The following is a 26,795-nucleotide window of genomic DNA, read 5'->3' on the forward strand; positions in this document are numbered from 1 at the left end:
CCAATATACTTGCAGGCCAGAACTATTCCTATATTTTAACCAACTTATTAGCATTAGAAAGATGAACAGGGGAGATGAGTGGGATCTCAGGGCAGGCTACAATTTATCTATATCTACAAATACCACCCTCTCTGATCTGCTAAGATGGAAGCGGGAGACAGAAAACACCGTTAAAGCCACACGTGTAGTGGGACAGAGCACAGGCCTGGAGAGAAGACGCGATTGGAACCCATTCTGAACCTAATTAGCTCTGAGGCTAGTGAAAACTCACTCTCTTATCTCACCTTCTAAAATGGGAATAAAGACAACAGTGTTTTATTGTGGCAGATTGCTTGCTTTTTCAGTTATGCAGATAGTATTTCAGAGAGAGCCTGGCCCATGGAGAGATTTGGGTTCTGGTCTCAGTTCTGCCATAACTCACTGAGTGACTTTGGGCAATGCACACAAGATGGAAACTACAGGAAAACGATTTTAACTAAAAAGGAAAACTCAGTTTCTAGCAGATCCATCTGAAGATTGACTGGGCTATTTTAGAAAAAGGCATAATGATAACTAATACTTATTAAGTATCATTTGATACTAGGTATTATTTCCTTAATTTATTCTTCACGACAAGCCTAGGAGTTAGATACTATTATACTATTTCCTAGATGAGAAACAAGAGCTCAAAGAGGTTTTATAAGTAGAAAGCTAGGCTCTGACTCTGGATCTGAGAAGCCAGGCAAATTAAACCTAACCGTTCCAGGGGCTTTGTCAATGGAAGTGTCAGGAGAAGCTGGGCAACCACTGGCAGCCAGCAGCAATTAGAAGATTGGCCTAAATGACTGCTCAGCACTGAGGTTCTAGAATTCTTGATCCTCCAGGATTCAGTTTCCTGGAAAAAATGAGTTAAATTTGATTGCTAGAGGCCTCTCCCTATTTAAAAATCCTTGATTCATATGAGAGGGACAGAGGACAACAGAAAAGTCAGATGTACTCTGACATTCTGGGGTTTATTTGGGAAGACGAGTCATATACACATGCATCCATCTGCCCGTGACCCTGGACTCTGCTGGGTGGGGAGAGGTCAGCAGGGTGGACAGAAGTGTTGGAAGGAGTGAGCAGGGGGCTCGGGATGGCAGGGTCTAAGTGGGTGCCAGGAAAAGGAAGCAGAAGAGTGCACACTGGAAAAGCCAGAGGTGTTTTCCTTTGAAAGCTTAGCTGCCACCTGAGCTGCTTTCTCCACGCCCTGACAGCTCCCAGCCCAGCTGTCAGAGGGCGCCTTTCACTCTCTCTACCAGATTGAAGTGCCCTGGCGGTCCGAACTCAACACCTCCACACTCGTGGCCTCCTGCATGAACCCGACACAGAAGGCCCAGAGAAAAGCCAGAATCACTTGGGCTGCCTCCCTCACCCAGAAAGCCCTTTGGCTTAAGGGCAGCTATAAGTGTGAAGATAGAGGCCTGTGTGTGTGTGTGTGTGTGTGTGTGTGTATGCATGCATGCATATGTGTGTGTGTGTGTAGCAATTTTTAATTTTCCCCAAATCTTTAGACTATTTGAGGAATGGGGAAGAAGAGAGGCAAGTGAGTGGCAGTGAAGTCCTTGGTTAACTAGGGAGGGGAAAATAATTTCTTTCCACACTTTTAATTCCTTTCCCACTGAAAATTTGAACAGAAATAGGGAGCTGTCGTGGTTGTCAGTGGTGGGTGGGTGGGGGATCAGGGGAGCAGGAATGTTCTGGATAGAGGGACACAAGGGCATAAGAGCAGCAGGCAGCCTGAATATTTCCAAGGCTGGAGCTCCAGATCCACTGCCTGGGGGAGGCGAGCTCTTGGGATAAACCACGGTATAATGGCCCAGGGTCTGCTGGAGGGCCGTAGCACCGCCATGCTCCGTGGAAGTTCCCATCGGTGCCACTTCGCTACACACAAGCAGTACAAGCAGAAGGACATGCCCTTTTGGAAACTAGTCTCTAGATTAAGTGAGGCCGCCGTAGATTATGTGGAATTCAGGAAAGTAAAACTTCAGTTCAACTTGGCAGATGTTTTCTGGCATCTTCTGCCTACCCCACATTGTCCTAAAGGCCTGAGGCACAGGGTCTTGGAGGTAAAGATCCATACAGGCAGACAAGACTAACACACAAGAAACTATGAGAATGCCTATATGTGCTGGACTTCTGAATGCTGTCAAATGTCAGGATTTGTGACCTGCACATCTATGCTTGTTCTAAGAGTGAACTGCCAACTTTGGCTTGGACTGAATGCTCTACAGTTCTGAGTAGAGTGAAAAAAGCTAGATTTTCAGATTTGAATTTTCTGATTTGAAATTTCCAGATTTCAAACTGGAATCATTGGTTCAGTCTGGATTCCCCAAGGAGCACAGCCTGAGGCAGAGACTGATGTAGTAACATTTTATCAGGGTGTACAGTTCCAGGAGCAAGAGTGGGAAGCAAGGAGAGAGAAGCAGGGAAGGACTCAGAATAGGAGACACATTATCACCCTGGGCATTGGTGAGTGCAGTGGGCTGCTCAGCCCATTGTGGAGAAACCCTAGTGGCCAGGCCTTGGAACCATCAGGGGCGTGGTGGCAGGGGCAAGGGAGGGGCTTCTGTCTCCATTGCTCAGAGGTGTACCCTGTGTTTGCACTGATGACCCCCCACTTCTGGTTGCCCATGTGTCAGTGTAGGTACTGAGCAGAGCTCTACCACTGGGTCAGTAGGGCACCCTGGAGTGGGGTCAGATGCACCTTGGGTGGCTGATCAACACCCACTGTCAATTGAAATGAGAGGCAGGTAAGGCTGACGGGCTCCTCTGGTGGCTCAGTTGGTAAAGAATCTACCTGCAAAGCAGGAGACTGCCTGTAGGAAACCTGGGTCCAGTCCATGGATCAGGAAGATCCCTTGGAGAAGGAAATGGTAACCCACTCCAGTATTCTTGCTTGGGAAATACCACGGACACAGGATCCTGGTGGGCCACAGTCCACGGGGTCATGAGAGCCAGACAACTTAGTGACTAAACCACCACCACCATGGCTGATAGGATCTGAAGTAATACATAAAAGGGGTCTAATATACCCATTACCCTCTCCTGGAATTAATTTTGTTGAATAAATAAATAAATGTTCACAGAGAGCTGAAACCTCTTAGTTATCTCTGGCATCCTTTTCCTACCACCATCCCCACTTCATTCCTCACCAGTCACCAAGTCCCATTGGTTGAGGCTCTGTCTGTGGCCCCTCACTTCTTCCCCAGATCAAAAGAGGATGGATAGTCAGCCTCGATGGTCTTCCCTCCACAGCCCACTGGCCTTAGTTGACTTCAAGAACAGCATTGATCACCCTGCTCCCCAGAAAGAAACTCAGTAGCTCCTTACCACCTACAAGGTGATAGGCACACTTTCAAGAATCCTCTTACCCCTTGCCCTCATCTTCCCCCTCAACGTTCCCTTCTGGGCCCCTCCCAGCTCCTGGAACATTCCATTCTATTTCTTCCCACCAGGAAGTCTTCTCTCTCTACATAGTAAAATCTTATTCATCTTGCACACCCAAGCTCAAGGGGCACCTATTTGGTGATTCTTTTCCTGAGCTCTCCCTCTCCCGAGGTCTCCTCCTTTCTCTGAGAACTACATTGCTTCTTTTCTCTCATTTACCCTACTATGCTTCTGCCCTGTGCTTTAGCATCATTCTCCTCTCCCACTAGGTCTGAGCATCTGAGGGCAGGCTTCTCTCCCCCTGATAACCTTCTAAATCATCCTAACAGTGCCTGGTGGTCTATGGCCCTGACCTGACACGGAGCGGGCACTGTCCACAACCACCACACTGAGGGTGCGGGTCATGCCTCCCACCCTCCCTCAGAAGCTCAGCTATTTCTAGAGAAGCAGCTGGCAGACCATCCACCGTCACGTAGTCGGCAGCCCAGACCCTGGGGTGGGTGCCTCCTGCTTAGTCTTATTCCATTTAAGGGTGGCAGTCAGAGCCCAAACAAAGAAAAATGTTCCCAGGCATGAGAACTGCGGAAATGAAGAGAGGCAGCTCCTGGCAGCCACCCCAGGGAGACACCAAATTTAGCCCAAAGGTTGAATATAAATATAATTTAAATGTTTTAATTACAAAAATAACATAACATTAAAATACTTTAGAAAATAAGGAGAATTAAAGCAACCCCACAGATCCACCATACCAGCATAACTGTTTTCATTTTTGTTCTTTTCAGGTCTTTGTTCTTATAAATACCTATTTTATATGTTATAATCATAGCATAAGTACAATTTTGTGTGTTGCCTTTGCACTAAAAATATATATGATAAGCTAGGCTTCCCTGGTGGCTCAGATGGTAAAGATTCTGCCTGCAATGGGAGACCGGGGTTCAATCCCTGGGTTGGGAAGATCCCCTGCAGAAGGGCATGGCAACCCATTCCAGTATTCTTGTCTGGAGAATCCCACGGACAGAAGAGCCTTGCGGGCTACAGCCCTTAAGTTCGGAAAGAGTTGGACACGACTGAGCGACTAAGTGAAGTACAATGTAGACTGAGAGATGAGTGTTTGTATCTCAGTTCTGCCACCTACAAGCTGCGCAGGTTATTGCATCTTTCTGTTTCCTTATCTGTAAAGTGGGGTCAACTGATCTCACAGGATTATTGTAAGGGTAAAATGATCATTCATGAAATCTCACCACAGAGCCAATGAAGGAATTAGAGGTCAACAACTGCAAACTTGTTATGTGATTATTACCAAAATATGTGGGGTTTTTTTTTTTTTAATTGACTTGTCCCTGGCCAATGACACCCTACACGGTTTTTTACACTGGGTTTCAAATGCATAATTTTACCTCAAACCTTTGCAAGCTTAAATCCCTCCAAGTTATATTTCAGCTTAATTTCTTCTTTCTCCAATCTTTATTTTTTTCTTAATATGCATATATTTTACTGAAGTATAGTGGACTTACAATGTTTTAGGTGTACAGCCAGGTGATTCAGTTATACACATACATGTTTATTATTTTTCAGAGTATTTTCCATTAAAGATTATTACAAGATATTGACTCCAGTTCCCTGTGTTATACAGTAAACTGTTGTTGCTTGTTGCATATCTGTTTTTTTTTTATTAGAAATCTAGCGTTCTATTCATACTAAGTCAAACAAGTGGAATCAAAATGTCATAATTTTTTTAGTTAGGCAAAATTCATAAGTTTTCTAAAATATATATGTTATACATACTATTTATATGTATGTATACAAAAACTTTTCTACTGTGCTTGATAAAGGCTTGAGAAAAAATATCAAAAGATAAAGAAGAGATGAAGAAATTAGAAAACATAAACTAAATGAAATGGGAACGTTGAATATGAAACAGAAAAAGTGAAACAAACTAGATACAAGTAAAAGATCCTCATATAATCCAGTTGTTTTTAAACATGGCTACTCATTAGAAACAATGAGAGAAATTATTTTCTCCAAGGCTCCAGATATGGTTCTAACGTTTCAGCTCATTTGAAGAGGAGTCCCAGGAAGGCATAAGACAATTCCACCAGCCTTGAATGTCCCCTGTTGCTGGAACAGCAGCGACTGCCTGAATGGTTGAGCAATGGCCAGGCTACAGTGCCCAGGGCAATACCCTCTCCAGAATGCATTCACGCATGGCTCTCAGCTTCTCTCTGAGGAAACTGTTGTTAGCAAGTAAATGTGCCTACCCTGTCACACAAGGGTCTTGAATCAGGGTAATGGAAAAGTCAGCGGGGTTGAAGGGACAGAGGGGACTTAAGACTTGTGTCCAGGTCACGACTTCCCCAGGGCTACGCTGGCCTTACATGCAGGTGAAGGAAGTAGATGCCAACTTGGGTGATTTCAGACCAATGCTAAGTTCCATGCCAAAAATCATCTCCCCGTCCACCATCATGCTTGATGGGGAGCCTGGAAGTCTCAATCGGCCATTCCTATGGTTTAAGGTTTCAAAGGCATCTATTAAATCATACATATTACTGGCAATGACTTTATCAGCACCTTAGTAATTCTGATAATGGGCACCCACCTTGTACTCTGTCCAAGACACTGACCTGGTGCTCCGCCTAGTGATCCAGCCCCGAGGATGAAGCTCTGCTTTGCCCACGTCAACTCCCTCCTCTGAGTCTGGAGGTCTAGCTCCAAATCCAGATCCAGTGGAGGGATGTCCCCAGCATGCCTGCCTGCCTGGTGTCTTGCACGACTCCTGTAGCCTGGCTTCCCTGCGGATGTGCTACCCTTCCTGCCTCGTCCCCTTCACTGTGCACTCGATGTTTGGCTGTTGTGATTTCTCCGATGCCAAGGCTCCTCTGGACCACGCCTTGCTGGCTTCTTCCCAGCCCCACCAGACACAGTCTTGCGCCCACCAGTTTCTGCGGCCTCTAGGGAACAGGCCTAGTTTAGCAGGCCCCAAGTGTGTTACCAGAATTGATATTGGTGGAAATAATAGTTGTAGCATCAAACAGAGCTTTCTAGAATGTTAACAACATACATTTAATTAAGATCTTTTATATGTTCCTTTTGCTTCTTTGAGAAAAAGACTTCTCTGTCCCTTGAGGCTTGGTTGTGTTTTGCAGCAGTTGGTGCCAAACAGTCTTGCTTTAGGTGCTATCCAGGTGCTGTGTGAATTCTGTGTCTTTCAAAAATGTTGGATCAGACTGCGGTCAGGGACAGCTGGATTCTGGGGTTTCCTGGAAGTAATTTGGGTTCCCCTACTTATTACCCAAGTAATTTGGGTTCTTGTCCTGCTCATCACTGACTGGCTTCTTCTCAGCTGTCAGATCTGAGCCTCAACATTACCTCCTTAGAAAGGACCTTCTGCCCATCCTATCTGATAGCTATATGGACTATATGAGGCTCTTTTACTTGTATCTAGTTTGTTTCACTTTTTCTATTTCATATTCAATGTTTCCATTTCATTTAGTTTATGTTTTCTAATTTCTTAGGAATTAGAAACTTCCCCACCTTTGTTAGCTAATCCCCCCCACCCCCACCCAGTCAGTTTATTTCTAGGCACTTACCACAATTTGTAATTATTTTGTTCACTTGCTTGTTTGAGGGAGTCTTCCCCATTAGGTTGTAAGCTCCAAAAGGAGGGAACCATATCTATTTTGTAAAACTGTATTCCTAAAGCCCAAAAGAGTGCCAGCTCAAAGTAGGTGCTCAATAAATATTTGTTGAATGCAAGTTTTCCTCTTTTCTAATTGAAATGACAATAAAAAACTATAGACCATACCCATCTCTGATGACCATCAGGTGGTCCCTGAGGATAAACCGTCGATTCTATTCTATTTACATAGCTGTCATTTGTAAATTTGTTTGTTCCCTGTATGGACAGTAAGGGCCAGTACATGGATGGGCTGCAGGGGCTTCCAGCGTCTACTGGGGACTGGGAAGCAGGCAGTTTATCTTTGGCTCCCCCTCCAGCCTCGCTCCACTCTTCATTTCCACATCATGAAAGCAAACCCTCAAGACACCTGCCAAGGGCCTAGTGCTCTTTTGTTTTTCCCTCTGCTATCAAAGTTTGCTATCAAGAAGAAATCTGGAAAAACTCATTCATACTATAATTCTTCATAAGAGTGTTACTAGCACTAACCACATCAACACTTTAGCCATAAGAATGAAACACTAGTGGTCTTAACTGGCACTGGAGGAAGGAAAGTAAGGAACGGGGCCTGTAGGGACCTACAACCTAAGGTGTGTTCATTATATTTGCTCAGCTTACCTCTTTAGTGGTGAACATTTAGAGGCAGAAAGGAAGTAAAATGAGAGTAGATACATGAGGCTGAAATCCTACTCACTATAAAATAAGTCCCTTGACTTTGGAAGTCTCGGTGTAACATAAACTGTCAAATGTTAACAGGCATGTTTATAAAACCATGAGATTCACTATTTTTTTATCAAGGAGAAAAAATGGATCCCAGGTGCTTTTTCCAGCTGACCTGCTCAAGCACTTCTGGGCTGAGCACCTTACCTTTGGTCAGGTGCCAGGTATACACTTGAATCTCAACAGCGGTGTTGCAAGATGTGTTCTACGAGCACCTTGCAACCCCTCTTTAACAGAATTTCCCTGCCCTGATAAATAGACCAATTGGTAGTTCAGATAATACTTGTTTGCTTTTTCCCAGCCTTTGGTTCTTTGTCTAGGAAATGGCACCCATTTGCTGGTGAGGGACTGGGTGGTCCCTGGACATTTTTTTTTTTTTTTTTTTTTTTAGCGTGAAGCATTTTTCTCTTTCAGAGATGTGATCCCAATCAAAGAGGCCAGTGAGAAGATGCCCACTGTCAGGGAACCTTCCTGGAACTCAGCTTCCAAGTGTGAAATGGAGATGGTGGTGGTGGTTTAGTTGTTAAGTCATGTCCAACTCTTGCAACCCCATGGACTGTAGCCTACCAGGCTCCTCTATTCATGGGGTTTCCCAGGCAAGGATGCTGGAGTGGGTTGACATTTCCTTTTCCTGGGGATTTTTCCCAACCCAAGGATTGAACCCAAGTCCTCTACATTGCAGGTGAATTCTTTACCACTGAGCCACGTGGAAAGCCCAATATCAGGCCTATTTCACTTTTGGGCTTTCCAGGTGGCTCAGTGATAAATAATCCACCTGCAATGTAGGAGACTCGGGCCCTCAGGCCAATTTCACAGGCTTCCCTGGTGGCTCAGATGGTAAAGAATCTACCTGCAATGCAGGAAACCTGGGTTCGATCCCTGGGTTGGGAAGATTCCCTGGAGAATGGAGTGACTACCCATTCTAGTTATTCTTGCCTGGAGAATCTCATAGACAGAAGAACCTGGTGGGCTACAGTCCATGGGGTTGCAAAGAGTCGGACACAACTGAGTGACTTACACACACAGGCCTATTTCACAGAGTCATTTTTGAGGTCTTCACTTTTCTAAAACCTTAGCCACTCCTTAAGGACAAGTCAGGTATCTCCTCTTCTAATGTAGTTTTTTCATGTGGATAACTTCTTGGAGCCTTATAGTTCCTAGAATTGGTCATTAATGAATTTCTATTTCATTCTCTTTTGTTTCCTTTATGTAATTTAGTTTAACCATCTTAGGTAGTCTGTGAGCTCCATAATGGCAAGTTCTGGAATCATTCCTGAACATCCCAGGTTTTCAAATACTAAGTAGTCAACATAATAGCAAAAATAATGAAGATAATAGCAATAATTGCAATTTAATGACAGACTATGATTTTCCCAGGCAGCCTGCTGAACTCTTTACAAACACTATCTCATTTAACAACCTGTGAGGTAGACATTACCAGGTTCAGTTTACAGATGAGGAAACCAAGCTTCAGGGATTAAGTAGCTCGCTGCAGTCCAATTGTAAATCAGCAGCTGCAATGTTCACCCTAGCATGCGTGATTCCAAAGCTCTTTGCAATATTGATCAAGGGCTCCCCTCCCCTATCAAACCTGCTACCTCTATCTTGTAGTCATACCATGAAAGGGACACAAAGAAGAGATATATGGAGGGCCAGACTTTATTTGGACAAGCTACACGTATTATTTCCTTTTTCCTTCCTGAAAGCCCCTTCATGAAGGACTGATATCATAGAATTTCTAACCCAAGAATACTTATTTCATAAAACAAACACACTTGAGAGATGATGGGAAAGATAGACTTGTTTTGTTTTGGAGAGTCTTAATGCCAGTGCCAGACAATAGATTAAAAGGTGTTCCCTCCAGGGATCTGGGATAACCAGTCGTTCTTCCATAAATGGCATCCCAGTCAGTTTCCTCCACCCCTCTGCCCACATCCTTCTATCTCCCCACCAATAGCATTCAGGTCTCAGCAGAGGGGCCCAGAGATGGGCAGGTGGGGCTGAGCCTCCTACTGAGCCTGCAACCTCCTCTATCCCGGCCTCTCATGCCTGTATCTTTAGGCTGATGACACTGAAAACAGTGAGTCTCAGCCCTCTGCCAGGAATCTAGAGGAAAGCAGGAAAACACAAGTGTCTCTAAGATATCCTTTCCTTATTTCAGGACTCCCCTCCCCTTTACCCACTTTATCAGTGTACACACCCACACACACACACACACACACACACACACACATGCATTTTAAAATGCCACACATGCATTTTAAAAAGTAATCATCTCCCTATAAGTTTCAGCATCCAATTCTGAGCATCATTTATCTTCATCTTAAATGGCAACCACCCATTGTGGATGGACTGAAGAGAGAAACCTAGCCAGTCCCTGGGAAGGCAGGGCTTTTCTGCAGTCCCCACTGCTTTTGGCAGTCTCTTTGGGAGCACTGGGAAGACACAGGCATCTCTGTGCTCTTAAACAAGGGCCCTGCCAAGAGAGCTGTAGATTCCCTTACTGCTTTCATGCCCCTGCTAAATACTCCAGGGAAAGGGAAATCTGGGGGCCTCCATAGTTGTCATCACACCTCCTCTTGGCACTCTAAGTTGGCAGTCAGCAAGGGAAGCAAACAGGAGGGAAAAATAGTTTTCCAGTATTTTCTCTCCTTTTTTATTTCTATCTTCATAACAGAATTATTCTTTTTCCCAAGGGGAATCTGAGAAGCACAATGCCCTCTTTGTTTTCATAAGACCTAGGGAGATTCCACTGGCCTCCATGGCTGGTGATCTGGACAGGATTCAAGAGAGGACAATGGCTTCTTGGGCATTCTGGTCAATCAGGTGTTTAGGGGAGCACTCGAGGGACCACCAAGGGGGTAATGGAAGGGATGGTGTCTATCATCAGCTTGAACCGTAGAAGAGCTGCAGGCTGACAGGTGGTGGCAGGAATTCTAGTGGAATTGTGTGTACAGTGACTCCCCAGGAGAGCCTTCCAGCCCCAGGGGCTGGTTGCACACCCTGGCAGAAGGAAAGGCTGCAATATCATCAAGGTGCCAGAGGTGCATTTGCCAGAGGTGCATACCAAGGCACTTGTAAAGTTGAGCCCCCTGGTCGAGTTCCAAGGACCTCTTTTTAAGTAAGACTGGGCAGAGGGAGGGGCAGCCAAGGGCAGACCATGGCAACCTCACCACCACTCCAAGGTATGGTCCAAGGAGACAACACACTCAAGAGCACGTCTAATGCAAGTTCCTTGACTCATGCTCATTGTTGGGCTGGGAATTTTGGGTTACTTCTTGCTGGAGGAAGAGTATTCAGATCAAGGAAGCCAGAGGACCTGAGAATCCATCTGCTGTGTGGCTGTTGTGTAGAGAGTCATCCTATCCCTCTGGCTATCCCTCCCAGGCCAGATTTGCTATGATCCCCTCTCTTCTTCTGTCCCATTCACAGAGTAATCTGAAAGGCTTCACTGAGGATTCTGGGTGGAGGATGGGGAAGAGACAGCAGCCTGGACAGGTAGCTATGTCTCTGACCGCATCCATAAAGACCTGCTTACATCTTCTGGAGAGAATGAGCAATGCCATTGAGACCCAAAGTCCAAAACTAGCATAGCAGTGATGAGAATGAAAGAGATGGGGTCAGAAAGGACATGTCTTCCCTCTCTGAGCTCCTCTGTTCCCATCTGGTTCTCCCACACTGGAGGTCACACCGACAGGTCATCTGACCTGGCCTTGCTACTGGCCTTGCTGAGACGGCGCTTGTCACTCTGATAGCCATGGGGGAGGCTGGGTCCTGGGGAGCCCTCATTGGGTACCTCGGGCTTCTGGGCATAACGGATGTGAATAAAGCCTTCTCTTGGAATCTGCTCCTGACTTCGCACCTGCTCCGTGGCCAGGTTATCAGTGTTCTGCTGGGAGGCCATCTTGTTACTGAAGGGACTGAAGAATTTCCCCCCAGGGCCATTCTCCAGGCACTGATTGAAGTCAGGGGGTGGTGTGCAGCTCTGGACTATGCCAGCCGAGGGACCAGGAAGCTGGCACTCACCAACGCCTGGCTGGGACTTGACAAATCGCTGCCTAATCTTTTTCCAGCCCAGGTGGTAAAGTTCAGCAAGACTGAGGAAAAGGGACAGTCCAGCCACCGCCAGCATAAAGACGATGAAGACATTCTTTTCCGTGGGCCTCGACACATAGCAGTTGACGGGATGGGGACAGGGACTCCTGCGGCAGACATGCAGGGTGTCCAAGAAGACCCCGTAGAGGAGGTACTGGCCCACAATGAAGGCCACCTCCATGGTGGTGCGGATCAGGATGCTGCAGACGTAGGTGTTGAGGAGACTGCCCTGGAGGGCAATCCTTCCATTCACTTCTTCCCAGCAGGACAGCTCTGTCTTCTCAGCCACCGGGTACTCGTAGGAGCCAGCGGCCCGCACCTCTTTGGCCCTCTCAGCCTCCCGTAGCAGCTTCCGCTTCTCCTGCACGCGCACCATGTGCACGGCGTGGCCCAGGTACACCAGCGAGGGCGTGGAGACGAAGATGACCTGCAGCACCCAGTAGCGGATGTGGGAGATGGGGAAGGCTTGGTCATAGCAGACGTTCTCGCAACCAGGCTGCATCGTGTCACAGAGGAAATCAGCCTGCTCATCCCCCCAGGATGACTCGGCAGCCGTGCCCAGCACCAGCATGCGGAATATGAAGAGGACGGTGAGCCAGACCTTGCCGATCACCGTAGAATGCTTGTGTACTTCCTCCAGGAACTCTCCCAAGAAGCTCCAGTCACCCATCTTGGCTCAGCAGAAGACAGACACCAAGACTCCTGCCAATGGGGCAGAGAGAAAAACAGAGGGATGGTTCTGCAAATGTCTGGGAAGTCCGGTCATGCCCTGTGATTCCACTGACCCATACCAATGCGTTCCTTAAGAAAGGCAACTTAGAAATCAGATTCGCCTGAAAGGCTCTCCTCCCCCATGCCCAGCAAAAATGAAAGAGAAGACTCAAAGGACTCGTGATGGCAAGATTAGAGTATGAGTCCCACACTTTAATGGATCTAGAAATCAACTGAGATGTGTGTTAAAATGTGTGTGGATCCTGTGCTTTTACCTCCAGAGATTCTACTCCAGAGAGGTGTCTGGGATGGCCCCCAAGGGATCTTGATTTGCAGCAAGCAGCCTCAGTTATTCTGATGCAGATATTCAAGGACCTCACTGGTGAAACACTGGAGTAGTGTAGGACAGGAATCTGCAAGTGTGACTCTGGACTTTTGCCTCACTGAGTCTGTTTCCTTGTCTGTAAAATGGGAATAGCTACACCAGAGGATTTGAGGGTTAAATGAGATGAGGTATGTGATATGCTGAAAATCATAACTCACATGTTCCATATGGTTGAATGGCTGTTGGGTAAAAAACAGTATTTTTCTGACTTCAGCAGGTAGAACTAGGTGGTAGAGAAAAAAGAGGGTGGGAGTAGCAAATTTGGCTCCTCGGGAAGCATTTTCTAGCAATCCGAGCCTTGCAGCATGGGCCGGCTCTACTGGGAGGTGGCAACGGCGGCTCAGATAGTAAAGAATCCGCTGGCAATGTGGGAGACCTGGATTTGGTCCCTGAGTTGGGAAGGTCCCCTGGAGGAGAGCATGGTAACCCACTCCGGTACTCTTGCCTGGAGAATCCCCATGGACAGAGGAGCCTGGAGGGGCTATAGTCCATGGGGTCGCAGAGAGTCGGACCTGACTGGGCAGCTAAACACAGCAGCACAAAGAAGACATTCAGAGGTTTCTCAGGTTCCCCCAGCTGGTGAGGAGATGGTAGTGGTGATCTACTCCTCTCGGCAGGGCAATCATTCCAGCTGTGCCTCTCAGATTCTGCATACAGAAGGTATCCTCCCCCAGACCTGCCCACCTCACACCCAGAATAAATGCCCAAACCTCTAAGTCTCACCTAGAACCTTCCCTCATCAGGTCCTTGCATATTTCATCAGCCTCATTTCCTGCTGGTCCCCAGCATGCCAAGTCCTGGAAGATTCCTGAATGCCCTCCTCCCAACCACCTCCTACATGTTTCCTCACCCCTAGCTGAATCCTATATACCCTTCAAAACTGAACCCAGTCACTGCTTCTCCAGCCCTCCCTGCTTCCTCAAGCTGAGTATCTTCAGTTCTGCAGTGACCCTGGGGACACTCAGTCCTCTCCTAACATCTTGTGATCCTCTTCCTGTCTATGTCCTTCCAGTAGGAGCTCCTTGAGAACAAGACTTGTCTTTTCCTCTGTACCATCATCACCTGACCCAGAGTGGGGGCTTAGTAAGTCTTAGTTGAACGAATGAAGGAGGGGGTGGCAGGCACTGATGTTTCCTACTCATGGCAAACTAATCCCCTATTCTTTGCCTGTGTCCGTTAGCAGGATAAGAAGGTCAGCTATCACTTTCTCAGACTTCATTGCAGTTAGTTCTGCTCTGTGAGGTGAGGTGGGGAGGGTCTAATGTGGAGGGAGTGCTCTAGAAAATGTTTTTCCATGCCCCAGTAAACAGAGAGAGCCTCCCTTGAAGTCCTCTTCACCCCCACGACTGCCTGTGGGCAGGCTGTGTGAGTCAAGATGCCTGAAGCTGCCCAGAGAATCTCAGAAATGCAACCGGTGCCCCAAGGCTTCTGAATCAACTCTCGACTCTTCTATGTCCAGAATTTTCACTTGATGAGCAATAAATGTTCTTATGGCTTAAGCCTTTAATCAACCAGTCCTAATGAAAAAAAAAAAAGGAGGGAGTCGAAGATAAATATTCCCTTCTTAGAATCTTAAAACCTCAGACTCTGATGGGACTTTAGAGGTTGTCAAGCTCAAACCTTAACCTTCACATCTTTGCTGCCAGCATGCCCCTGATTCCTATCCTATCCCAGTTCCAGTTCTTATGCATATGAGGAAGGAAGGACAGGACCATATTTCATGGTCCACGTTTTGGCCTCTGAGTTGATATCTTGACAGAGACCAGCCTCCTGGCTCTGTCTTCTCCCAGCACTCCACTCCCCAACCCTGAGAGTATGCAGAGTCCCTGGGAATGAAAGGGTCCGCGAGTAAGCAGAAAGGACCTTATCTCTGCTCGCCTTCATATCAAAGACCCTTCCAAGTCTTGAGACCTTTCCTCTGGTTTGTGACCAGACATCTGCCCTTTTCCTCACATGATTAAGGGCCCCCTCCCAAAGTGGAAAATTGTGGAGCGTTTGTCCAAAAGGAAAATAGCTGATTAGATAAGAATTTGAATGGTCTGTGATCCCTTCTGGGCACGTGCACAGTGTTCAGCACCTTCAGGGTCATCAGCACACATGCAGAGACCACGATGTGGCGAGTGTCAGAGAGAAGGGAGGGAGAGAAGGGGAAAGAGGAGGATTAAAAAGAGGGAAAAGACAAGGGAGTGATGGAAATGGCGGAGAAGAGACTCTGTAACAGTTCAGGGAAGTCAGTTTGGGGGTTAGTTAAGTGGAATTCAAATCCTTCTGAATATCTGCTGAGCTTGGAGAAGTTACTGGATCTATGTCTCAATTTCCTCCCATGCAAAATGGATATACTGTTATTTAGCTCATCAAGTTATTATGAGGGGATACATAAAAAGCACTTCACACAGTGCTCAGACTATAAGAACCAAATAAAAGGCAGCCATTTCTTGCAAAGAAAGTGGTGGGGAAAGACAAAAATAAGAGAAAGTGGACGGTAGAGAGATGTGCATTATCAAGCAGAAGAGAGAAACAGAGGAGAAGAAGGGGAGAAAGCCAGAAGAAAGAGAAAGGTTAATGAAAAAGAAACAAAATGAAACAGATGTATATTCTTCCAGGGCAAGTTTTTCGAACTCTCCTCCATCCCTGAAGACTTTTCCCTTGATCTTCTGGCACTGTCATTCATTCCTTGCAAGTCCCCAAGGAAGTATAAAAATAGTTCAAGGCAAAGAATGTGATGCTTTGGTCTGGTCTGCCAGGAGGCTGGCCTGCTGACTCCCTCACTTGTAGTCCAAGGGGTCCCACCTGGAAGAAGTAAAGCACAGGTACCAGAAAGGAACACAGTCTTGATAGAATATCAGAAAGACAATCTTTGTTGTTGTTGGTTAGTCACTAAGTCGTGTCCAACTCTTTTACAACCCCATGGACTGTGGTCTGTCAGGTTCCTCTGTCCACAGGATTTCCCAGGCAAGAATAAGGAAATGGGTTGCCGTTTCCTTCTCCAGGGGATCTTCCTGACCCAGGGATCAAACCCACGTCTCCTGCATTAGCAGGTAGGTTCTTTACCCCTGAGCCTCTGGGGAAGCCTCACTGGGAGAGAATAAGAGAAACTAACTAACCAGGAGGTACGGCTGAGGCAGACCTGGGAGCCCTGGTGGGAGTATATAGGGTGAAAAACCTCTCATCTGTAACTTCCTGGGTGACTCAGACAAGGTCAGAGAAACTTCAAATTGCTGCTATGTACAAGCTGCTCAGCTTATAATAGGAAAATTCCCTGGCTAAAGTCAATTTCCCGACTCCTCTGGGTCTCTTTGTGCCCACTACAACCTCAGCCAAAGAAACTTGTAGATTAGATACTCATTGAGTTTTCTGGGTGAATAGCACACAAAATACTTTGTAGATTACTATCTGTTTCTTGGCAGGAAGTGTGTTAGGAGGGCAAAGGAAGCTGCCCATGCCATGAATAAACTCTATCAAACACAAATGGTAGTATACACCACTGCTTTTGTCTGTGATCTTTACCAGCTTCCTACTGTTCATAAAGTTCAAACTATTTAACTTGCTCTTGAGACCCTCCACAGCATGTGTGTGCTCAGTTGTGTCCAACTCTTTGCAACCCCACGGACTATAACCCACCAGGTTTCTCTGTCCATGGGATTTCCCAGGCAAGAATATTGGAGGGAGTTGCCATTTCCTACTCCAGGGTATCTTCTCAACCAAGGGGTTGAACCTGAGTCTCTTGTGTCTTTTGCATCTCTTGCATTGGCAGGCGGATTCTTTACCTACTTCGCTACCTGGGAAGCCCTCCCCATCCTATCTATTTCTGCTGTTCCCCTCACATACTCAATACTTAAGCTACACAACTCCCCACACACATATTCATGACCCACAATTTCTCATCTCTTTATCTTTTTTTTCCTATATAACTGGTATTATTTTCTTTTTAATCTTTATCGGAGTATAGTTGCTCTACAATGTTGTGTTAGACTCTGCTGTCATACAGAGTAAAGTAAGTCAGAAAGAGAAAAACAAATACCATATATTAAAGCATATGTGTGGAATCTAGGAAAATGGTACAGATCAATCTATTTGCAAAGCAGAAATAGAGAGACAGATGTAGCGAACAAACATAAAGACATCAAGAGGGGGGACAGTGTGGGTGGGATGAATTGGGAGATTGGGACTGACACCTATACACTATTGGTACTATAAATAAAATAGATAACTAATGACAGTCTACTGCATGGCATAGAGAACTCTACGTAATGCTCCGTGGTACCCTAAATGGGAAAATCACCTCTTTATCTTGGCTTCTCATGGTCTCTTAGCCTATGATGTCCTTCCCTTTCAGTTGTTCGTTTAATAAATTTATTGAATGTTTACCAGTTATCAGGCATCATTCAGTGAGGACAACACTGAAGATACAGCAATTAAAAAGAGAAGCATGGAGTCCCTGCCTTTACTGAGCTGAACTGCCTTTATTTTCCTTCATTAAGGAGAGAGAACAAACACATGATTGCAATAAAGCACAATATGTGTTAACATTAGGGAAATACAGGGGCCTGGGACTCAGTGGTAAAGAATCCGCCTGCCAAAGCAGGAGACTTGGGTTCGATCCCTGGATCAGGAAGATCCCTTGGAGAAGGAAATGGCAACCCACGGCAGCATTCTTGCTTGGGAACTCACATGGACAGAGGAGCCTGGTGGGCTACATTCCATGGAGTCACAGAGTCGGACATGACTTAGAGACTAAACAACAACAGTGATGGAAACAAGAGACAGGAGGTTGACTCTGGTTCAGGTGGGGCCTGGGCCCTTCATAGAGCCCTGGATAGTTGAATTCTACAGCCCTTTGCAACTGATATGAGTTCTGAAGCCCCCAAGGCAAAAAGAGATGGTCCCTAGAACCTGGACAAGAACATCCCAACCCTGAACGTTCTTTATTCCAAGAATTTCCATGTCCTCTTTCAATGTGTCACATCGTGGGACAAAGCAAAACTTCTGGAGAAGTCATTAGGGAACTTGTTTGGTGACAGTAACGTGGCGCTTGGATAAGAGGGAAAGGGCCAAAGGAAGGTTTCTGTGCAAAGTGAGCATCATTTTATTCCTTCACTTCATGTATTATATGATTGGGAATAAAATTCAGTGTCTAGTTCCCAATCCAGCGCTCCTCCTTAGGTTGGCACTGAGGCCTCCCTACACAGCCAATGTTTTTAAAGAAAACCAATTTAGAGTAGCCCAAATTAACCTAAACTCATAGCCAGCACCTCTTTCTCTGCCCCACAGTTCCAAGTGGAAATGGTGACATCGTCTCAAATTGACCTCAGTCCTCTTTGATATCTCCTGAACTCTGAAGATGCTAAATTACCATCCAGCAGTCAGGATATACTCCCACACTGGGTTATATGCTGCCTTACTTGTTCTCCAAAGACTTCTTGTCTATCAGCTAACCTGAACTATGTGTCTACTATTGTTCTCGGTACTGAAATAATACCTCAGAGGTACCAGGCCTGGCAAAGACTAAGCAGTCAATATCTGTTGAATTAATAAACAGATCAGGGGACATCCCTGGTGGTCTGGTAGTTACAACTCCATGCTCCCAACATAATGGGCACAGGTTTTCTCCCTGGTTAGAGAACTAAGATTCCACATGCTGCACAGTCCAGCTAGCCAAACAAGCAAAAACCCAGATTAGACGTGTTTTGTGCCCTCAAGGATTTAACAGCTTTCCCTGTAAGATGGGTAATAGACTTCTCAAAGTAAATCCTTAGTATTTTTATTGCATTAGGTTTTCTTATTCAGTGTATAATAAATGCTCTCTTAATGACCAGGGGAAGAATATTTGATCTAGTAATAAAGTTGCATTACCTCTGACCCAGCCCCCAAATGGAGTGGGGGATGTGAGACCCTTCCCTTGGTAGTCATCCTGCTCGCTGCAGTCCTTTAGTCATGACTGCAGCATGAACTAGGCAAGCTGCAGGTGACAAGTGCCACCCAGCACATAGCAGAAACTGCACCTTCATCTCTCCTGCTCAGGAAGGTGCGTTGCAAGTGAGTAAGAAGCTACTGTGAGGAGGCCTTGGAAATTCTCTTTCTTTTGTTGATTCTAGTTCTGTCCTCTGGAACCAACCATATCAGTCCTTACAATATGCTGCTTTTTAATTAATTAATTAAATTTTTTTTGGTTGTTTTGGGTCTTTGCTGCTGCACATGGGCTTTCTCTAGTTGTGGAGAATGGGGGCTGTTTAGCTGGAGTGCGCGGGTGTCTCATTGCGGTGGCTTCTCTTGTGGCAAACAGGCTCAGTTGCCCTGCAGCATGTGGAATCCTTCCAGACCAGGTATCAAACTCAAATCCCCCGCATTGGCAGGTGGATTCTTATTGACAGTACCACCAGGGAAGCCTATGGTATACTATTTGACAACAAATTCGTGTTCCCACCGCAGGAGCTGGGGCTTGGGTTTAATTGTAAAACCACTGAGTTTTGCACACATAATGAGAATTATTTGCTCCGCTGGCTCTGTATCATCTCTCCAACTCAAGCCTGAGTTGAGTTGTCCTTGAAGACAAGCCTTAACAATTCATCATTGGATCCTCCCCCTGAAATCTCTCTATCCTCTCTTTACCCTTAGAGTTTAACATTGTGCCCTGAAATTGATAGGCGGATTTGTGTACTTTTTAGAAACAACGGTGGATAAATGACAGCATTCGCGTCACTCAAAACACCTAATGCCAATAGAGGCGGCTCCCTGGGAGGCCATCCTAGGGTCACCTGTGCAGTGACTGTGGTGACCGGGATACCAGGGAAAGAAAAGCCATGAGCCTCCCTTCTGCCCACGAGGGAGCCCTCCATTAACTGAACAGGACTGAGTGTGTCTAGAGCAAGAGACTTGGTCACCACGGACTATTCCTTCTCCGCCTCCTCCCCACCAATCACTGGGAAACGCATCCAAGTTTGTCAAAATTAGATTTTAAGATCACTCTGCAGAGTCTGCATCTAATTCTGGACAATGACACATGTTCTGGATAGTATCTACCAGACCTCTGGTTCTCAATAAAGATTGTTATTCATAGTAATAATAACACTCCCCTGGGCCCATGTTATAATTTCGCTCACCATGCAGTGGAATGCGGCAAGGGCAGGGTTGACTTGCTTCCCAATGAAGAGAATTCTGTCAGAAAAAGACCCAAAGGGTATCACTTACAGGATGCCTTAGATGTAGTCTTATGTCAGTGCAGCTCAGTTCAGAACGTGTCCATGAGCCCCAGTGCTATGCCAGATATCAAAGGTGGCTTTATAAGGTGAAGTGTCAACTGTAACTGTCATCTCAGAGCTCTTGTGAAGCTTACTTATGATTGTACATTTTTCTAATTTTCCTTTACCCCCAATAGTTTCTCCCTAAAATAGACTTGTAGGGAGAATTATGGGAGAGAGTGGTCTCAATCCTCAGCCACCTCATTAATCTTTATTTTCCTCACAGATTCTCAGCTTCATTTGCTAGTTTACCCAGAGTTACATAAAAAGGTGAGAAAAAAAAGAGAATCTAACACTTTTTGAGACCCTTCTATGTGCCAGACACTCTGCAGGTTTCTTGACATGTATTTTCTCATTTGATTCTCACAGCAGCCAGAGAAAGTAGGGACTGGCCCTGTTCCCTTCTTACAGGCCTCAGTGGGGGTAGACTTGAGCAAGATCACTTGAGGATGACTTGCTGGTAAGTGATGAAATTGGCATCAAAGCCAGCTCTTGTTTTTTTCTGACAGCAGTGCTCCTGCCTTAAGAACCGTGCTAGATTCTAAATCGCCTCAAGTTCCTTTCTTTGAAAATCCTTACTGGTCGAAGAGTGGCCTCTTTTACATAAGATAACTGCCACAAGGATGTTTGAGAAATAACTATGAGACTAGGGAGTTGATTTGTACATGGTTGAGGGTAATCCTTACATTTAGAACTTTCATTCTTTTCCTGATTTAGGTTTGCGGTAGCTACTTCAGCCTCAGGGAAAGCAACCAGCTAGATGTATGATATACCTATAGCTATTGAGTTGGGCAGTGTGGGCAACTGTCTCAGAATGAGAAGTCCAGGGGGCCTGCGCCCCTGAATCTTAATCTCTAGAGAGGAGAGGAGGAGTTAGAGATGAGAGAGACGGAGAAGGAGGCAGATGGAGGAGATTAAGTATCACTTTAGTTTTCCTTTTACTCCAGCCAAGGGCAGATAATTAACTCCTCTTTAAATGTAATTATTTGATTCTGGCAAGGACAGAGTGGGTCATTCAGAGATCCTGCTGGCCGACAGTTGTTTCAAAGCTGAGGTAGAAGGGAGCAGGCAAAGTGGAGAAAGAGCACTGTGCTAGGATAAGTAATCTTCTTAAAATGTTAGAAGACGTATTTACAAGGAATGGATGGGAGGGAATGGCAAATGGAGATATTCAATTACAATGAAATATTGGGAGGTCTTTATTATCCCAGAAGGGGTTGATTGATACTTATGTGGTTATTAATGAAAAATACATGTATGAAATGCTTTATTATTTCCAACATCTTGTCATCGATTCATAGTACAGTAGAGCTAAAAGGAATCTAGGAATCTAGGGATCAATCAAAATCAACCACTTATTTCTCAACCCAAGATGAAGACCAGGGTCCAGGGACGTTAAGTGGTAATAATAACAGAAACCACTATCTGAGTGTTTCCCACGTGTGAAGCATTTTACAAGTCCACTTTCTAACTCTTACATTAGCCCTGCTAGGAGAGCAGTATTATCCCATTTTACAGCTGAGAAAACTGAGACTCAGAGTTTAAAGAACTGGTACAGAGTCACCCAAGTAGCAAATGCTGTGTGGGAGACTTGAACCTGGTCTACCTGACTTCAAAGCCTGCCTTTCTCTCTAAAAGGGAAAGAAAAGCAAAGAGGCCTTAGGACTGACAGCTGGTGACAAACCCTTGACCGGAGCTCCGGTGTCTTAACTCCACAAGCAGGGTTGTTTCCCACTTTCCCATAAGAGGCTCAGGGTTTTTCCTTTTAGCCTCTCGTTCATTGGCTGGCCATCCCTTGCATATGCTGTTCCTAGAACTGATGATCACATCGAGCCCTCAGCCCACAGTGGTCAGGATTCCCAGACTCCTCAGCATCTGCCACCATTTGGCCAGAAATCACATATAGAAAGTTATTTCCTTTTTTAGCCAGTAAATGCTCTTGGCTGCGGCACTGTCTACCGCCGGGTTCTCAGCTGGCCAAACAGCAGGCGCTGGAGTTCCATCGATGTCAGATTGCAACAAGAGCAATGAGAACAGAAATAGTTAGGTGTTAGGACTCCTGGTTCCTAGGAAGAGTGGGATTCGAGCCTGCGTCATCACTGTCTAGTAGTGTGACCTCAGGCAAGTCACATAACCTCTCAATTTCTTCCTCATTTGTAAAAAGGGAATGTTTCCTCATGGGGGTTAAACAATGTGTGAATAAGTGGAAATATCTAGAACCGTTAATAGGCACATAGTAGCCACTCAGTGATGTAGTTCCTTGTTTTCTGCCATTTCCAGTAAAAACTCCTCTCAATGTAAAGTAATTAGCCTCCAACTAATAAAAATAAATGGAAAAAAAAAAAAAAAACTCCTCTCAAATGTGACCCAACAAGCCAACTTGACTCAGCATTTGACATGAGCAGGCCGGCTAGAGGGACTCAGCAAGGACCATCCCCCTTGTGCTACCGGATAGGGGTGACTGTCAGAGGTGAGGAAAACATGGGCAATGGGAAGGATATTAGTTTAACTCTACATCAGTTATGTCATTCGGTTTAAAGAAGAGTGGTGGGAGGAGAGGAAGAGACGTGTAGAGATCCACTCCAGTCACACCCCATTTATACTCATCATTGGTGCAGCCTGCCTCCCAACTTCCCTTTAACTCAAGATTTTGGGTCCAGAGATGGACTCCATGAGTCCATATTATAAAATGTGTGCTTTGTGTAATTCCTTCTTTCTGAGGAGCTGCAGCACTTAGGAATCTAATCACCAATCCGAAGGCACATCCACAAGCATAGCTTTGAAGGTGACTCAGTTTTCCATGAAAGAGAAATAGGAGGTTGTGTACTCTGTGATCTGAGGGGAAGAGGCATCCTGACACCTAACTACACCTGAACTTTCCTAAACTTCCGAATCATGGAGATGTGAGGTTGTATTCAGCTTCCAGAAGTCCTCTGTGGACAAGAGCCTCAGAATAGAGGCTCTTTCTGGTTCCCGCTATTTCGTTGTGACTCCAGACAAGACCCTCTCTCTCCCTGAGCCTCAATTCACTCATAGGTAAAACAAAGTGGTTGAGCTGCATGATTGCTTAGGCCCTTCCAGGTCTGTTAGAACATCGGGGGAATTTGTGACTTTCCCACTTGTGATCATCTGGCAAATCAGCGGCAAAGTCAAGAGGCAAATCCAAATTTTCTAATTCCCAACTTAGAGATCAGCAAAAGTAAACCCAGGGGAAAAAAAAAAATCTGTGGTCATAAAAACCAAGCAGTTAATGATGTAAAGTAATTAGCCTCCAACTAATAAAAATAAATGAAAAAAAAAAAACCAAGCAGTACCTTCAGAATTTCAAGGCAAGGTGAGCCTTCACTGTGTAAAGACCTTTGCTTCAAACGAGACTCAATTCAAGAATGAGGACCAGGTGACCTGTATTCTCCTCTACTGTTCTGTCATTCATTGAGCAGTTACTGCATGGTAGCCACTTAAAATACATCGTTTTATCTAATCTTCATAAAACTTTACAAGGAAAGTATGTATTCACTTCTTTGACAGATAAAGAAACTGAGGATCAAAGACATTAAGTCATTTCCCCAAGGTTACACAGTTGAAATTCTAACCCAAATGTGATTCCTTTTGCCCTGTCCCTGAATTAGAGAAACTCTTAAGATCTTTCTGTATTATTTCAATACCTCTGATTCTGAGGCCTCCTGACTCCCTTTCCTTATGAAGGTGAGTGGATTACTAAAGGCTGAATTTTTCTTGCCCGTTGTTTGCTAATGTGTCAGAAACAATTGATTCTCACAGTGGCCTCAAGCTGTTCCTTGCCAGGAACCAGCAACTTCTGGCTATTTAAAGGTAAGTCAGCTTATTTCCTATGAGCCCTGAAGCTTTCCTGGAGAAGTGAGCATCTCTCCCCTTCAGTCAGTTCAGTCCTGGAGCCCAGACTGGGGTCAGTTCACGCAGAGAATAGCTGGACTCCACGGTGGGTGAGATCTTTCCTGGGACAGATGACAGAGCCTGGGCCTTGGGTCTCCCCAACTCTGAGGACTGTGAGTCTTCTAGTTCCTGTCTGATTGATCCACACCGACAGGCTCCCTGCTCTGTTTTGACCAGCTGGTCCCAGAGGCGGGATCAGTCAGGACTCATGAGGCCAGGCTGCCCTGTGGTAGCCCTGCTGGCTATAAGAGCCCAGAAGCCTCCACTGTGTGTGCCCCCCACCAGCCGGCGGAGATGAAGAGGAGCAGGTGGGCAGTGGTGCCACTGCCAGGAAACAGGATTGTAGAGATACTCACATTCAAGGAGCAGGGAGGTTTGGGGGGAAATGGAAACTCAGAAAACACAGCCAAGGATGGGAGGCAGAAGAGCCCATGGTGTGAGTGAGCTGAGTATGGTGTTCTCCCAACTGCACTGGCCCTGGCTCTCTCTGTCATTTCCAACAAATCATTTCCCTTTTCTGAGCCTTGTTTTCCTTACTTGCCAAAGGAAACCTAAGAGACCACTTCCAACTCTAAAGGCCTAGGACTTTAGGGCAGTATCTGGAGTGGGGGACAGGAGTGAGGCAGCTAACAGACAAGAACAATAACCTGGTTTCAACAACGCAGCAAGAACATCTCTGGAATTTCAGGCAGTGGCCAAGCAGGGAACACGGCTGTGTTACTGCCGTGGCTCTGTGAACTTCATGTGTCTGGGGAGGGGGTGCCTAAGGGTGCCAGTTTGGAAGCCAGGAAACTCACATCCTGGTGTGGTTTACTGTATGCCCAGCGGTCGCTGGGGCTGCTCCTTGGCCGCCAGCAAGGGAGGAAAAGGCTTGTAGAGACAGCAAGGGGAGCAGGCTCTGAACAGCAGCGGTGCCCTAGGAACCCTGGCTGGAGGGTGGCAGGTTCAGAGCTGTCCCTGGTGAGCAGCAAGCCAGGGGCTGGGCTGGGCTATGACTCCCAGGTCAGTGGGTGGAAGAGATGGAGGCCACTTGGCCTGATGATGTGAAAGTCAGGCTGGGATGCTTCTAAATACGAGCTTATGTCCCCAGCCATGAGCCCACCACCCCAGGCAGATGGAGGTGGCCTTGCTCTCTTCTCTGTCCAATGTCGCTGGATCTCTCCCAGGTGGCCTGACTCCCTGCCTGGTGTCCTTTCTTGTCTCAGGCCAGTCAGACCCTGCGTGCCAGGGCTGTGTTCAGAAAACAGCTCGGTGCCATGCTGAGGAGTCAGAACCAGGAAGTCCTCCATTGTGACGCGATATGAGAGAAGGAATGAAAGGAAAACCGAGCCAAGGTGCAGTAAGGATGTCAAATCCTTTGTCGGGCTTCCCTTCTGTGGTGTTTCTGAGGAGCATTTGAGGTTAGGAATCTCAGCCTGCTGACGGTAATGAGAGGGGTCCTGTTACTTCAAACCTTCCATCTTATAGCTGAGGAAACTGAGGCCCAGAAGGGGAATTGCCTGGTCCAAGATCACAAGCCCCTCAGTGCAATATAACCCAGGTCTCTTGGCCCCCCGAGCCCCGGTTCCTTCACCACATGCTTGAAAGGGAGATGGAGGGGCCCACAGTAAGCTTCCTGCCCTGTGCGCAGGAGGAAAGGAGACCTCCATGGATGCTTCTCCCGGGTTTACTCTCTGGGTCTCACCAGCCTCTTTCCTCCAACACGAGGGGCCAGATTGCTCACAGTGTACAGCAGGGACATGATACTCCACAAGAAACCAGGCAGGGAATATTTTTAAACCATCCAACATGCCTTAGGAGGGAAAAAAAAATCAAAACACTCTCCTAGATGCTGTGGAAACATTTCAAAAGATTCCAAGCCTAGAGGAAGCATCGTAAAACAGTGATGGTTTGAGTTTTTAAAGGGCCAATTCCAGTCTTCACAAAAGTTCCTGGAAATGGCCTGGTGTCCTGCTTAGAAGATGCCCCTGGAGCATGGTGACTCCGTGAGAAGTAGACATACGGCAGGGGCCCTCCACTTGCCTTTCTGCAGCTCCTTCTAAATCAAGTAAGTGATTTATCTACTGCTTCCTAAGCCATCCTCTTTAATATACCCAAAGCTGACCATCATAGGGGCTGGTGGTGAGAGAGGGAGGAGAGAAACCCACAGGTGCAGAGAAAGAGCTTTGTTGTGATCAGCCTGTAATTCAAGACTTTCCCTCTGGCTCTTTCCCATCAATTGGTAGTTTGAGCTCTTAAAATCCAAGCTTACTCTTACCTTCTTCTCCTCCTCCTGTCTGGAATCCCGTAGGCTCCTTGGTTCTCTGGCCGCCTGTCCTCCGCTGCCCACTATGCCTCGCTCTCCAGCCTGTCAGTCGCTCCTCTCCCACCCTCTTTTTAATCGCTATCTGTCACCCTCCCTCCGCCCACTTCTTCCTACTCTTTCTCTCTCCTCCCACTTCCCCCTCAGGATCTCTCCCTCCCCTCTCCCTTTTGTGCTCCTAGGATCTTTGCTTATTTAAAAAGTTTTCTCCCCTTGACCTGGCACCGCGTTCGCCCCAGAAGGAGACTGAGCCCTCCCCTCCCCCACAGCCCTCCGCCTGTCACTGTCGCCACAGTCCTCAGCTAGCCCTCTCTCCTTCAGGCTGCTGGTGCTGCGGTGCTAGCCTTTGCC

General features: G+C 46.4%; 1 protein-coding gene across 5 annotated transcripts; it reads right to left on the reverse strand.

Annotated features, from left to right (window-relative positions):
- Nucleotides 1-4,853: 4,853 nt before the first annotated feature.
- On the reverse strand, nt 4,854-26,505 carry GJA5 (gap junction protein alpha 5). Of its 5 annotated transcripts, XM_070467206.1 has the most exons (4): nt 26,400-26,505; nt 20,093-20,147; nt 13,151-15,782; nt 4,854-12,598 (listed from the first exon to the last, which is right to left on the reverse strand). In XM_070467206.1, the coding sequence occupies exon 4, from the start codon at nt 12,564-12,566 to the stop codon at nt 11,487-11,489; it is 1,080 nt and encodes a 359-aa protein (XP_070323307.1). In that variant the 5' UTR covers nt 12,567-12,598; nt 13,151-15,782; nt 20,093-20,147; nt 26,400-26,505; the 3' UTR covers nt 4,854-11,486. The 5 variants fall into 5 exon arrangements, with proteins under 5 accessions (XP_070323307.1, XP_070323308.1, XP_020754286.1 ...); XM_070467207.1 differs by lacking the exon at nt 20,093-20,147; XM_020898627.2 differs by lacking the exon at nt 13,151-15,782.
- Nucleotides 26,506-26,795: the final 290 nt, after the last annotated feature.

The sequence above is a fragment of the Odocoileus virginianus genome, chromosome 5 (genome assembly GCF_023699985.2).
Source record: "Odocoileus virginianus isolate 20LAN1187 ecotype Illinois chromosome 5, Ovbor_1.2, whole genome shotgun sequence".
Classification (NCBI taxonomy): Eukaryota; Metazoa; Chordata; class Mammalia; order Artiodactyla; family Cervidae; genus Odocoileus; species Odocoileus virginianus.